Genomic DNA, 14,793 nt, shown 5'->3' on the forward strand with positions numbered 1-14,793 from the left:
GCGTTTTTAGTAATAATAAGCAAACACTTTTAAAATGTTCAAGGCAAGTCAAGAATTCTACTGCCTCTATATATTTGCAATTGGACAGGTTATCAGTGAGGGTAAGATAGACCCTCAGCAGAAACCACGGCCTGATCAAGCCTACACGCTTTTGTTCCAAGACACCTGGCCCCAGAGACATGCAATGCTGCGGCATGAGCCTGCTGTCAGGGGTACCAGTCCCTCTAAATATTAGGTAAGTTCTGCAGCACAGTGGCGCTGGATTCCTTAATCCAAAGATGGTCAGTCAGTCCAAAGTAGACAATTTTTTGCCTGTCACAAATGAAAAGCTAGATGGGAAATAATCACGTTTTCCTACCTGGTGAAAACATAAATTCTTCAGACTAAAAAGAGTACATGTGGCAGAGGATGATATATAGATGAATACCTAACTATAACCATAACAACTATAATCACAAACAGAATGAGAACAGAAAACAAACAAAGAGCTACCAATGGTGTCCATCCAGCATGGTCTTTAACATTCGGGTCACTTCCACTTTGTAGGAGGTATTCGACCGAAGGCACGTCACCCTGGTGAAACAAGGGGAGGAAAAGAAGACATTAAAAAGCATCAAGGAAAGAAGGGAAGATACAGAGGTACAAAGGGTTTTTAATTGTCTTCTTCAAAATAAAGTAAAACTTAAGCCTTTTTTCTTCACAGTGGTTGCTCATGAGCTAAAAAATTATGTACATATGAATTGTTCTGCACTATCAAAAACAATGGCCATCCTTGAATACAGACCACAAAAATCTCTACTAGCAACCCCCATTCAAAATTCACTTCAAGATATCAAATAATGGAAATTGGCTAATGATCATCTGATCCTAATGAAGTTTTTTGTTTTTTTTTTTAATTTTTTTCCTAATGAAGTTTTTAAAGGCATCATTTCATGAGTGAAAAAGCCCTTGTGGAGTATACATGAGAATGATTTCTGAGTATTGTTTGAAAAAAACAAAATGATTTAAAGCCAAGAAAACTATTTTAGTGAAACCAATGTTAAAACTCCCTGAAACTGTTAACTTATTTGCAGTTATTCTTTTTATACTAATATATATAGTTTTTATATTCACTTAATTTGCTCAAAAGAATTTCTAGACAGAAGCAGTTGCTCTGTTTAAAAAGGCAGAAAACAGGTCAACAACATCCTATTCAAAACGACCCAAGGAAGCAGCATTTAATCCTTGTCACCTGGTTCGAGACCACAGTGGCCACTCATCATCAGCTTAACTCAACTATAGGAAATGGAGCTTCCATAAAATAATGACATAGCCTGCCCAATTACAACGGTTTTTGATCTTTCTTTTCCTCTGTCTTCCCTATTCCAACACTCTATAGAGATTTATGCAATAATTTTTTAACTATGGCTCACTAATGTAGTGGAGGGAAAAGGAACCTGAGGAAAAATAAGATACACTGTAACTTATTTTAGAATTTACAACCTGTTTTTGAAGAAGATAAATAAGAAGATTAGGGGAATAAGTGAATTAAAATGGGGCACAAGGCAAGGAAGACACACTAAAGGCAGACAATATTAATTCTATTTTCCTATTCGGACACTTTCATTATTAAATAGCATTAAAATTGAAGTTTCCTTCCCATTTTGGACTTTGCGTGTCTTGTGTGACATAATCTAACTAAATCTTAGTATAGATGAATAGACTTTATAAGCTGCCTTTGGAAGGGAAACCTAAAATAACTTTGGAAGTATGCTTCTCTCTGTGGCCCGCTCCCAGTGAAGCCAAGGAGTTAAGCCCCAGGAAACTGGTCTCAAGTCATCTGTCCCCTCACTCTCATTTTTATTCCTTTTCCCAGAAGAAAGAAATATAATCCTCAAACTATTTAATAATGTAGTCTCTTCAGCTCATCCCTTAATCTAACATGGAAAAATCTAACATCTATCTTTCATATATAATCATGTATTACGTTAAAGTATCAGTTAACTCTTAAAGCCTTTTCTAAAACCTCTAGCCCCAGTATTCTTTTCTGAAATGTTTTTTTCCTCTGTTGGTTTGACAACATAAAAATCACTAAGTTCCCAAAACACAATAAAGTTAGCTTTCTTTTTTGCTTTTTACTTCTATTTATTTTTCTTTTTCCAAGTCTTGGGCTACTTCTCAAATACAGCAACTTATTACGGCTTAAAAATTTTCTTAAAAATCAAATCCACATGGAATGTTTTTCTGTTCCTAAATTAACAAAAATGATTTTAAATGTCCAATGGGCTTAAAAGCAAGTATATGTTTCAAATCAGTTGCTCCAATGCCAATAAAAAACTTTCCCATAGTTCCTAACAGTGCAAATATTACATTTCTAAAGCAAGTTAACACGTTTGGCAACTCTTACTCTATATTCAAGTCAGTTCCAAAAGAACTCAAAAGCATCCAATCTAACAAGATACATATTTGAATTTTTTAAAACAATTCCCTCAAGAGTGGGCAAACAAAACCACATACATTTTCCTACCTTCAACAACAAAGTACCCACAAAAAACCTCAAAAATTTCCCCCATTCTAATTCTGTATGGTAATGACAAAAATACATTAAACAAAAGAAGCTCATGAAATAATATACAGATAACTGTGGAATGGAAGAGTCACGTGGGAACAGTCAAATAGAAACAGAGGGACAATCTGGAGAAGAAAAGCAGAGTCTCTTTTTAGGTTGCTAAACAGTTGCTATTTTTTCTTCCATGTCACCTCTTCATATTATCAAAGTGTCTTCCGTTAACATTCCACTCCTTAAAATATACAGCTGAATCGAAAACTGCCTGCATTTTATACTCAATCTGCTTTCTCCTCCCTAGTACTTAGAACTCTGTCATATTTTCACCTTTCTACTTCATGTAAATTTAACATCATGCACATAAATAAAACTATGATAATTAGACAGGACCCACAGTAACTGGACAAGCTTGAACTGATATGATAAACTAACTTCTGATTCTGATTTCTTTAAATTACTTTTTTCTCTAACATTATTTCCGGGGTAATACGTGCTCACTTTTAGTCTCTTCTCAACTTAAAGGATAGCTAAGGATTTGCTTCTTAAACCATAGCAAAAAAGTAAAAAAATAAAAAATAATTAAGCAAACTATTTACCAAGGTTTATAAGAAATTTTAAATGGATTTGTTATTTTCAAGTAATACGTTAAAGGCTAAAAATAAGCAAGTGTGTGTGAATTTTTCTATGGTGACTTTTCAATCAAAGGAAAGATTCTTCACACATTCATTCACCTCACAGATACGTGCATATTCCAGCAATAGAAATTTACTTTCTAAAAACAGACTCACAAAAACAAAACTTTTCCTTTTTATAAAGGTTAGTTCTTTTAAACTATCATTAGCAATAAATGACATCATAAAAACAAAACAGACATCATAATTAAATACGATAAAAATGACTTACCCAGTGTGGTTAAGCTTAAGTGAAATGACCACTTAAGTGAACTGACCAGGTACCTAAAACTTCCCTTTTAGCAACTAGATGTTGTTTAAACAAAAATAATTAGCCATCTGGAATGGAGCTCTAAATTATGTTAAACATTTCTCTGGCTTCCTAATCAGATTTTACTGAATAAAACATAAGCTTATCAGGCTGGGCGTGATGGCTCACACCTGTAATCCCAGCACTCTGGGAGACTGAGGTGGGAGAATCACCTGAGCTCATGAATTCGAGACCAGCCTGAGCAAGAGTGAGACGCATACGCACACACCCCTGCCCTTCTAAAAAAAAAATAGCCAGGCATTTCAGCGGGCACCCCATAGTCTTAGCTACTCAAGAGGCTGAAGCAAAGGGATCAGTTGAGCCCAAGAGTTTGAGGTTGCTGTGAGCTGTGACACCACAGCCTTCTACCGAGGGTGACATAGTCAGACTCTGTCTCAAAAAAAAACAAAAAAAAAAAGCATAAGCGTATCTCAGAGATATTACGGGTTTGGTTCCAGACCACTGCATTAAAGTAAATACTGCAATAAATCAAGTCATACCAATTTTTGGGTTTCCCAGTACATATATGTTATGTTAACATTATAGTATAGTCTATTAAGTATGCAAGCATTACACCTAAAAAAGTGTACACACCTTAACTTAAAAATAACTTTATACTACTAATAATCATCTGCCTTCACAGGGGTCATTCTTTTTGCTGGCGGAGGGTCTTGCCTCTCTGCTGATGGCTGCTGACTGATAAGGGGAGGTGGTTGCTGAAGGTGAGGTGGCCCGTGGCTACTCCTTAATACTACTCCACCATAAAAAAAGATGAATAGCTTTTTTTTTTGTAGAGACTGAGTCTCACTGTACCGCCCTCGGTAGAGTGCCGTGGCGTCACACGGCTCACAGCAACCTCTAACTCTTGGGCTTACGCGATTCTCTTGCCTCAGCCTCCCGAGTAGCTGGGACTACAGGTGCCCGCCACAACGCCCGGCTATTTTTTTTTGGTTGCAGTTTGGCCGGGGCTAGGTTTGAACCCACCACCCTCGGCATATGGGGCCGGCACCCTACTCACTAAGCCACAGGCGCCGCCTCCCAAAAGATGAATAGCTTTTACAACAATCTGGAACTGGAGACCATTCTCCTAAGTATCTCAAGAATGGAAAAATAGAATAGTTCCTAAATAGCAAAACATTAATATTCCTTGATCAGTTCCACTGTTATTTCTCTATTAAAACGGAGCCTGTTTTTTCAAACCTTTTTTAAATGGTTAATAAAACAAATGGCAAATAAAAAATGGAAAAATAAACAATACATGTACTCACTATTCAATTGTGACCAATCTATCAGCACACGTGCACAGAGAAAATAAAACTCAGTGGCAATCAACTAGGGGGAGGAGGAGAAGGGGAGGAGCAAAAACCTGCCTAATGGGGTTGAGTGAACACTACGTGAGTGGTACGAGTGTATAGGGGACCTACAGCTAGGACTACGTGAGTGATGGGGCCCCTACAGCCAGGACTCAAGCTTTACGCAGGCTCACGGATGTAGTGAAGGGAAAAGGACTCTGAGGAAAAATAAGACACACTCTAACTTAGTTTAGAATTTACAACCTGCTTTTGAAGGAAGTAAACAAGATTTGGGGAATAAGTGGATTAAAACGGGGCACAAGGCAAGGAAAACACTGTAAAGGAAGACAATATTAATTCCATTTTTCTATTATTAAGACACTTTCAATTATTATTATTTTTTTTGAGACAGAGTCTCACTTTGTCACCCTCAGCTTACAGCAACCTGAAACTCTTGGGCTCAAGTGATTCTCTTGCCTCAGTCTCCCGAGTAGCTGGGAGTACAGGTGCCCTCCACAAAGCCCAGCTATTTTTTTAGAGATGGCATCTTGCTCTGGCTCAGGCTGGTCTCGAGATCATGAGCTCAGGCAATCCACCTACCTTGGCCTCCCAGAATGCTAGGATTACAGGTGTGAGCCACCACGCCCAGCCCACTTTCAATTATTAAATAGCATTAAAATTGAAGTTCCCTCCCCACTTTGAACTTTCTGTGTCTTGTGTGACATAATCTAACTAAATCTTAATATAGATGAATAGACTTTATAAGCTGCCTTTTGAAGGAAAACCTAAAATAGCTTTGGAAGTATGCTTCTCTCTATAGCCTGCTTCTAGAGAAAGTGAACCCTGGCAAAGTTAGGTACAAGAAACTGGTCTCCCCTTACTCTTCAACAATTAAGTGTGCCATGTCGATTAACTCTTCCTTTCATAAAAGACTGCTGTGTAGAAGGTGGCTCTATCTGTAGTATCCTAAGTAAACAGGACTTGTCTCAAGATTGGTGTCAATCCTTTCAAACCCTGCCAGTGCCTTTATCAACTAAGCCTATGTAATAATATTCTAAACCATTTGTTGTCATTTCAACAGTGTTCTCAGCGTCTTCATCATGTCAAGAAGCCACTTTCTTTGCTCACCCTTATGAAGCAACCAGTTTTGTGTTCAAAGCTTTGTTATGAGGTTACAGCAATTCAATCGCACCTTCAGGCTCCACTTCCAATTCCAGTTCTCCTGCCATTTCCACCACATCTGCATTTACTTACACAACTGAAGTCTTGAACGCTTCAAAGTCATCCATGAAAACTGAAATCCACTTCTTATAAATTCCTGTTCCTCCTTATAAATTGACCTCCACCCATGAATCATAAATGACCTTACTGATATCTAGAATAGTAAATTTTTTACAGAAGATTTCCATTTACTAAATCCATATCCATCAGAAGAACTACTATGTATGGTAGCTATACAGTCTTAGCAAAGTAAGAAGACTTAGAAAGGGCTTTCCTCCATGTTTCTCTCCTTGTACTGACACCACCCAGCTCTCAGCTTCCAGCCAGCCTCCTCTAGAGACTGAACACAAGGCTTCCAATTAAGCTGCAGAGCTCTCATGGAGAGGTATTTGAAGTTGATGTGGAAACTGCCTAATAATCTGTGATTGTAAATATGATGTTGAAGATCTGGGAGTGGATGATGAAGAAGATGATGACCCAATACTTCTACCCATTGTTAATGCAGCAATATTAAGACAGGTCATTGAAGGGCACACTCCCCATAAAGATGACCCTCCTCTTCCTGAGGACGATGAGAATAAAACTGAACAGATTATATCCCTGATTTAGACCAAGAATTCCTGAAAACTGACCAAGGAACACTTTTTTTTTTTTTGTAGAGACAGAGTCTCACTGTACCTCCCTCGGGTAGAGTGCCGTGGCGTCACACGGCTCACAGCAACCTCTAACTCTTGGGCTTACACGATTCTCTTGCCTCAGCCTCCTGAGCAGCTGGGACTACAGGCGCCCGCCACAACGCCCGGCTATTTTTCTGTTGCAGTTTGGCCGGGGCTGGGTCCGAACCCGCCACCCTCGGCATACGGGGCCAGCGCCCTACTCACTGAGCCACAGGCGCCGCCCAACACTTTTTAACTTATTCTGGCAAAGGTTCACTTATGGTTACCTGCAAGACCATCGTCAATAAGATCAAAGGAGAACTTGTGAGGAGGAGGAAACCCAGGTTCACAAAATGAAATGTTGGGACTGTAAAGACTGATCCAAGTATTAATCGCACCACTTTATTTATAATTGTTAATACTAGATAAACAGTAGGCAAACGTAGCAAATCCACCCATCACAACAGCAGAATATTACCCTTACTGCATGTGGAATTTGAGTGCAGACTGTAAACTTATGGCTGACTTTCTTCTAATATGATGGAAAGTTTCTTTTCCCTTCCTCTGAATAAAATTGAACTGTGGATAGCTCAGCACCTATAGCTCAAGTGCTAAGGCGCCAGCCACATACACCAGAACTGGCGGGTTCGAATCCAGCCCAGGCCTGCCAAACAACAATGACAACTACAACCAAAAAAAAAAAAAAATAGCTAGGCACTGTGGCAGACATGTGTAGTCCCAGCTACTTGGGAGGCTGAGGCAAGAGAATCACTGAAGCCAGGAGTTGGGAGGTTGCTGTGAGCTGTGATGCCATAGCACTCTATCCAGGGCAATAGCTGGAGGCTCTGTCTCAAAAAAAAAAAAAAAAAAAAAAACTGAACTGTGGGTTCTCCATAGGAAGTGGCATTTTGGGTTTTCCTTCTTTCTTAGAAAGTGATTTCTGCCCAGTTTATTTCCCAGTCAACTTTAGTAACCTTTTAAAAGTTATCATAGTCCATAAAAACAACTTGTAAGAAGTTTTCTGAAATAGCATTAAAATATTATCTTAGTTTGGAACCTGGAGAAAGGCTCCATGAAGTAAATGTTCTGAGTGGGGTCATCAGAAGCCCTTACCATCTCCTACAGTCACAGAGTAACACTGGTAGCAGGGTGCTCACAGGTCTGAGGACTCACTGTGCTGTTGTTTTTCATATACTGCCTAATGATTTAGTTCCACCCACATTGTGGATTTTTTAGGGAGAAAATAACTAGACAGTTTGTTAGCTTTTCAACAAAAAAAACACACTTAAAAAAAAGAAGACAACTTAAAAGTCAAAATTACTCCTTGATCCACAGGCTGCAGAACAGATGTGTTAACAGGCATGAAAACAACATTATTTTCCTTGTACATCTCCATCAGAGCTCTTGAGTGTCCGGATGCATTCATAATGAGCAATAATATTATGAAAGGAATCTTTTTCTGAGCAGTAGATCTCAATCAATGGGCTTTAAATATTCAGTAAATCACAGTGTAAACAGATGTGCTGTCATCCAGGTGGTGGTGTTTCATTTATAGACACAGGCAGGGTAGACTTCGCATAATTCTTAAGAGCACTAGGATCTGGGGAATGGTAAATGAGCACTGGCTTCCACTTATTAGCTCTTCCCTAGAGAGTCAGCCTGTCCTTTGAAGCCAGGCTTGACTTCTTTCCAGCAGGACAGTTCTAGACAGCATCTTCTTCCAATGGAAGGCTACTTGACCTACACTGAGATCTATTATTTAGTATGCCGCCACCATCAATTATCCTAGTTAGACCTTGTGAAAAACTTGCTGTTTCACCTTGCACTTCTCTGTTATGGAGATGGCTTCTTCCCTTAAACCTCATGAATCAAACTCTGCTACCTTCAAACTTTTCTCCTGCAGCTTCCTCGCCTCTTTCAGCCTTCAAAGAATTAAAGGGAGTTAGAACCTTGCTCTGGATTAGGCTCTGGCTTAGGGAAACGCTGTGTGGCTGGTTTGTTCTCGTATCCAGAACACTCAAACCTTCTCCATACCAGTAATAAGACTGTTTCACTTCCAGATCATTTGTGTATTCACTGGAGCAGCAGTTTTAATTTCCTTCCAGAACATTCCTTTGCGTTCACACTTTATCTCTTTAGCATAACAGGCCTAGCGTTCAGCCAACCTCAGCTTTCCACATGCCCTCCTGACAAAGTTTAATCATTTCTAGCTTTTGATTCAAGGTAAGAGAGAACTGTTGACTTTTCCTTTCACTGGAACATTCAGAGGCCATTGTAGGGTTATTAATTGGCCTAATTTCAATATTGTTGTGTCTCAGAAAGTAAGAGGAGGGGAGAGAAGAGGGACAGGCTGGACAGTGGAGCAGTCAGAACACATACAAGATTTATCAATTAAGCTCATTACATAATCTGGGTGCAGTTTGTGGCACCCAAAAACAATTACAATAGTAACATCAAAGGCCATTAGTCACATAAAATATATAGTAATAATTAAAGGTTTGAAATATTATAAGAATTACCAAAATGTGACCCAGAGAAAAATGGCTCCAACAGACTTGCTCAATGCACGGTCACCACAAACTTTTAATTTAATAATTTAATGGTACCTGTGAAGTGCAACAAAGTGAAACGAATACAGGAGGTTCGCCTGTGACTTAACAGATGTTTCTGACAACCTACCCAACAGCCCGGAAAGCTAGTGGTATTGCAGAGCAGGCTATACATATGTGGTGGGTAATACAGGGAAAAATGAACACCGACTCCAAGAAGTGTTCCAGAAATTAAAATCTTGACAATATCCCAAATGCCAGTTTGCTTTTGTGTCCTCTGCTACCTCTTCATGAGGGGAGGATAAAGAATACATAATAATAACGTAACTTCACACACAATCAAACATGACTGCATGGAAGTATAAAGAATTACAAAATCAAACCCTGAAGAAGACTCCTCCGAAAAAACTTTCTCTCTCTCCAGGGGATCCTTGCCACCCTTGTTACATTCTAAGTGCACCAGGCCTTGTAAATTGCCTTCAAAATGTTACCTAGTATATCTGTGTGGACTAAATTACAAGTAATCATTGCCATTTTTAGCATCATTAGCATTTTTAGGGGGCAGGGAGACAGTTATTTCAGTACCCACAAATTTTGAAGCAAAGGTACCATATTAAAAAAACAGATAACTGTCTCCATATTTTTAGTATTTTGTGTTTTATCTAATCAGAAGAATAAATGAGTGTTTATTTTAGTTTCTATTTAGGCATAATGCCTTCTCATAAAACCTGGCACAATGTTCTCAGCAACATTTTAACCACAGGTGACACAGACAAACAGGAACACGAGTTACAAAGATTTTTAAATAGGAAGGATATATAAAAGAATTACTCACAGGAAAGCAGAGCAATGGTGAGTTTTGACTTACGCCAAATGTCTCTGAATGTCACATAGACACAGGAAATACAATGAGAAAACAGGCAAGAAATTAGGAGGCTGCTTGACGCCCCCCTCAAAATGCCCACATCTTAATCCCCTAGCCTGTGCACTGTTAGCTTACGTAGCTAAAGGGACTTTGTGGTTCAAATGAGGGTCTGCGCCTTGAAAGAGGAGTATGCTGTGTGGTCCAGGTGGCCCCAATTTAGTCATTTGAGTACTTAAAAGCAGAGAACTCCCCAGGCTATGCCTCAAAGATGAGATATGAGAAGGACTCAACCTGCTGTTGCTGGGTTTAAAGGAGGAGGCGAGGGCCATGAACTAAAATATGACAATCTCCAGAACAAGCAAACAGCCCTCCGCTGAAAGCCAGCAAGAAAACTGGACCTCAGTCTCAGCCCAAGAACATGCGGTTTCTGCCAACAATCCAAATGGACAAGCAAGTGGATCTTCCACAGCATCCAGACAGGCAAAGCCAATAAATGGATTTTAGTCTGCTGAGACGCATGCACAGACCTGCAGGACTGTGAGGAGATGACTTTGCATTGTGTGCTAATTCATTTCAGCTGCAAGAGAAAATTCATCTACATGGTGAGGGCAAGGAAAGAAAAGCAGCTGCCACCAGGGTGAAGGTTATGGCCTTCAATGATGCCCACAGGTAGGTTTAGGGCAAGATGTTTAAAAATTGTTATTAGTATGTTCCCAAGTTCAGAGATCAGTTGGTAAAGCTCTACCAGCACAGGGGTAACTTAGCCTAAGAGAACAAACTGCTACCGGGTTCTCTGTCCTTAGCGCATATATCAGGCGTGCATAGGGCAACCTCGCGTCCCTCACACCTGAGAGGAACAAGTGAAACTGGAAACCGTCAGGCGCCCAGCTTGCGTTAGGGGAAATTAACAACTGCAACAACTGCCCCCAAACACCTCTGACAGCCCAAAGCCTGGCCCTTTCCATTATTTGCTTTGGCTGTGTTAAGGGCCACCAAATCTAAAATCATTACACAGAGGTAGTAACTCTCCCCCTCTCTCCCTGTTCCATCTTCCATTTTATAGTAGTACCGAGGAGTAGTGTTAGTAGCATAGTAGTATTCAAGTTGAGCAGCACTTCAGATCCTTTTCCGAAGTAGGTGGGTAGAAAAGAGAAGTGAGACAGCAGAAGTGCAGTAAGTGAGTTTCTAGTACACATAGATGATTTGTTCTTGGCTACAAATAACAAAATTAAGACAGGAATGAGATGAAACTTTTATATAAAAACAGAAAAAGATAAAAGAAACTGTTTTATAACAGATAAATAAACTGACAATCCAAATGATTTTTGGGATGTGTGTGTGCAAGCATTTGTCTTCCTATTAAAATCAAGCTGAGGTGGGGGCATACATTCAACTCATAAAAACGTTTTAAAAGAACACTAAACTGTTAATTCATAATTTAAAAAATAAAAACGAACTTCTCTTAAATGTACTGTAACAGAATATGACAACTGGTGACATATAATAGTATTTGATAATTAACTCCTAGAGAATCAAAATGGATTTTAACTCTGGCAAGACTCTAAGAAACTGATAAAGTGACAAGACTTGTATGAAGCAATCTTGAACATAACAGTAAAGACAATTTATCAAGACAGCATCACGCCACCATTTTTTCCTATCTTCATGTTCCATTATGGGATCTTTCCATGCCTAGATTAAGAACAGGCACACTGTGGCCTGCCCCCTGGCCACCTGATTTTGTATGTAAAGTTTTACTGGCAGCCATATTGTCCATGGCTGCTTTTGCACTATCAGGACAGGTCTGAACACCTGTGATAGAGACATTTTGGCCTAAAAGATGAAAACATTTACTCTAACTGTCCCTTTAAGAAAAGAGTTCACGGGCGGCGCCTGTGGCTCAGTTGGTAAGGCGCCGGCTCCATATACCGAGGGTGGTGGGTTCAAACCCAGCCCCGGCCAAACTGCAACCAAAAAATAGCCGGGCGTTGTGGCGGGCGCCTGTAGTCCCAGCTGCTCAGGAGGCTGAGGCAAGAGAATCGCTTAAGCCCAGGAGTTGGAGGTTGCTGTGAGCTGTATGAGGCCACGGCACTCTACCGAGGGCCATAAAGTTAGACTCTGTCTCTACAAAAAAAAAAAAAAGAGTTTGCTACACCCTAGGGCCTAGGGATCCTCACTAATAAAGATAAATCATGGGCCATGCCTGTGGCTCAAAGGAGTAGGGTGCCAGCCCCACATACTGAAGGTGGCGGGTTCAAACCCGGCCCCAGCCAAAAACGGCAAAAAATAAAAAAATAAGTAAATAAGGGGCGGCGCCTGTGGCTCAAGGAGTAGGGCGCCGGTCCCATATGCAGGAGGTGGCGGGTTCAAACCCAGCCCCGGCCAAAAATAAAAAACCACCAAAAAAAATAAAAAATAAAAAAAAATAAATAAATAAAGATAAATCATCCCGGCTCGGCACCCATAGCACAGAGGTTAAGGCGCCAGCCACATACATCAAGGCTGGTGGGTTCCAATCCAGCCCAGGCCAGCTAAACAATAATGACAACTGTAAAAAATAGTTGGGCGTTGTGGCAGGTGTCTGTAGTCCCAGCTACTTGGAAAGCTGAGGCAAGAGAATCACTTAAGCCCAAGAGTTTGAGGTTGCTGTGAGCTGTGATGCCACAGCACTCTACTGAGGACTACATAGTTAAAACCCCGTCTCAAAAAAAAAAAAAAAAAAAAAAAAAGATAAATCATCCTTATGGTTAGAAGAAAAATTTTCTACCAATATATGGGGATGCTTGCCTGACAGTCAGAAAATTCCCAGAAAGCAAATGTAGAAATTCTTATGTATCAATGAGAAAAATGAACAAAAAATAATAATTATACTATCTACTTATATCCAGAAGCATTAATATTATAAATGTTAAGACAACAGCTTATGTGCACATATAATACATATATAGAGATAACAAAGATGACCCCCAAAAGTCTGATTTTGTAAGTCACGCTTGGCAGAAATCAAACTAAAATGTAACATGAGCCAATTCTAAAAATTCGAGGTGTCCAGTGGATATGTGATCCCCACTGAGTAGTCGTGTTGCAGGTTTCCCTCTCACTGGCATCAGAAATAGTGCAGCTATCCCTCGGTATTCACACGTAACTACTTCCCAACAAATGCTAAAATGCACAGATGCTCAAGTCTCTTATATGAAATGATATATTTGCATATAACCTACACAATCCTTCTGGATACTTTAAATCATCTCTATAACACCTAGAGCAAAATAAATGCTATGTAAATAGTTGTTATACTGTGTTTTTATTTGTATTACTTTTATTGTTGATTGTTATTATTTTTCCCAAATATTTTCATTCTGCTAGTTGTTGAATCCATGAATGTAGAGCCCATGGACAGAGAGCCAATTGTATTCTACATTAATTTGGAAGAAAAACAAGGAAAAAAACATCGAGTGTTGACAGCAGCTCATTTTGTGCTTTTCCCTTTCTCCACACAAAAATACAGGAATCCTCACAGCACTCTGGGAGGCTGAAGTGTGTAGATTGCCTGCACTCACGGGTTCAAGACCAACCTGAGCCAGAGCGAGACCCTGCCTCTAAAAAACAGCCAGGTGTTGTGTTGGGCACCTGTAGTCTCAACTACTAGGAAGGCTGAGGCAAGAGAATCGCTTGAGCCCAAGAGTCTGAGGTTGGCATGAACTGTGATACCACGGGCGACATGGTGAGACTCTGTCTCAAAAAGAAAAAAAAAAAAAAAATACAGGAATCCTTCAACCACACTCAATGTCTCCTACATGGGCTCGGCACCTGTAGCACAGTGGTTTACAACGAGGCTGGCAGGTTCAAGACCAGTCCTGGCCAGCTAAACAATGATGACAATTGCAACAACAACAAAAAAATAGCCAGGTGTTGTGGCAGGTGCCTATTGTCCCAGCTACTGGGAGGCTGAGCCAAGAGAATCACTTAAGCCCAAGAGTTTGCGGTTGCTGTGAGCTGTGATGCCACAGCCCTCTACCGAAGATGACATAGTGACACTCTGTCTCAAAAAAAAAATGTCTCTTATGTGTTTTTTCCCCAGATGTTTCATGTTGCCCACTGGCTTCATGTTTGGGAGCCTGCAAGGGGTTCTGTCCAGACTTCCCAAAGTTCTCCATCCATCCAAAAGACCCATGGATTTCCTGCGTGAATTTACCCTACATAGTCACTGAGAGAACACGAAAGCTATCCTAATGTAGTATTAAGGTCTACCACATCATATTTTCCTAATACTTGCGTGAAATTACAGAGTAAAGTCTATAAAGTTATGGTGCTTACTGCTCTGTTTCATATGATTAGGAGTCAGTCTCAAAGTTCAGAAAGTTAGTGTGCAAGTGTTCAGAAAACAGGCCGATTTCCAAAAATCCCAGTTTTGGGCAATAATTTAAGAAAATTAATCCCAATGAATAGGCCAGCAAAAGGAATGGCTGAGTATGGCCAGAGCCGATCCTTTCTGCTGAGCGGCGGGAGCCATCTCTGACAAGTTCAATGTCCACATCACTGGAGAAATACACCAACAAACCACGTCTCCCAACCTCACTAATTTTGGCAGCACCCACCAGGACAGTCAAGCCAGAAACTTGACTTTTGCTACAAAAAAAAAAGTTGTGTTGCCAGCAATAACTTAGCAGTTTTCTATATTCAC

At 40.1% G+C, this 14,793-nt stretch overlaps 1 protein-coding gene across 2 annotated transcripts in view; it reads right to left on the reverse strand.

Moving 5' to 3' along the window:
* The window catches only part of BARD1 (BRCA1 associated RING domain 1), a 106,338-nt gene that overhangs the window by 43,766 nt on the left and 47,779 nt on the right, over positions 1-14,793 (reverse strand). For both annotated transcript variants that reach the window (XM_053598116.1, XM_053598115.1), the window contains exon 5: positions 493-573. In XM_053598116.1, coding sequence (XP_053454091.1) covers positions 493-573 — 81 coding nt within the window. The remainder of the gene's footprint in view (positions 1-492; positions 574-14,793) is intronic.

This window comes from Nycticebus coucang, chromosome 7, assembly GCF_027406575.1.
Source record: "Nycticebus coucang isolate mNycCou1 chromosome 7, mNycCou1.pri, whole genome shotgun sequence".
NCBI lineage: Eukaryota > Metazoa > Chordata > Mammalia > Primates > Lorisidae > Nycticebus > Nycticebus coucang.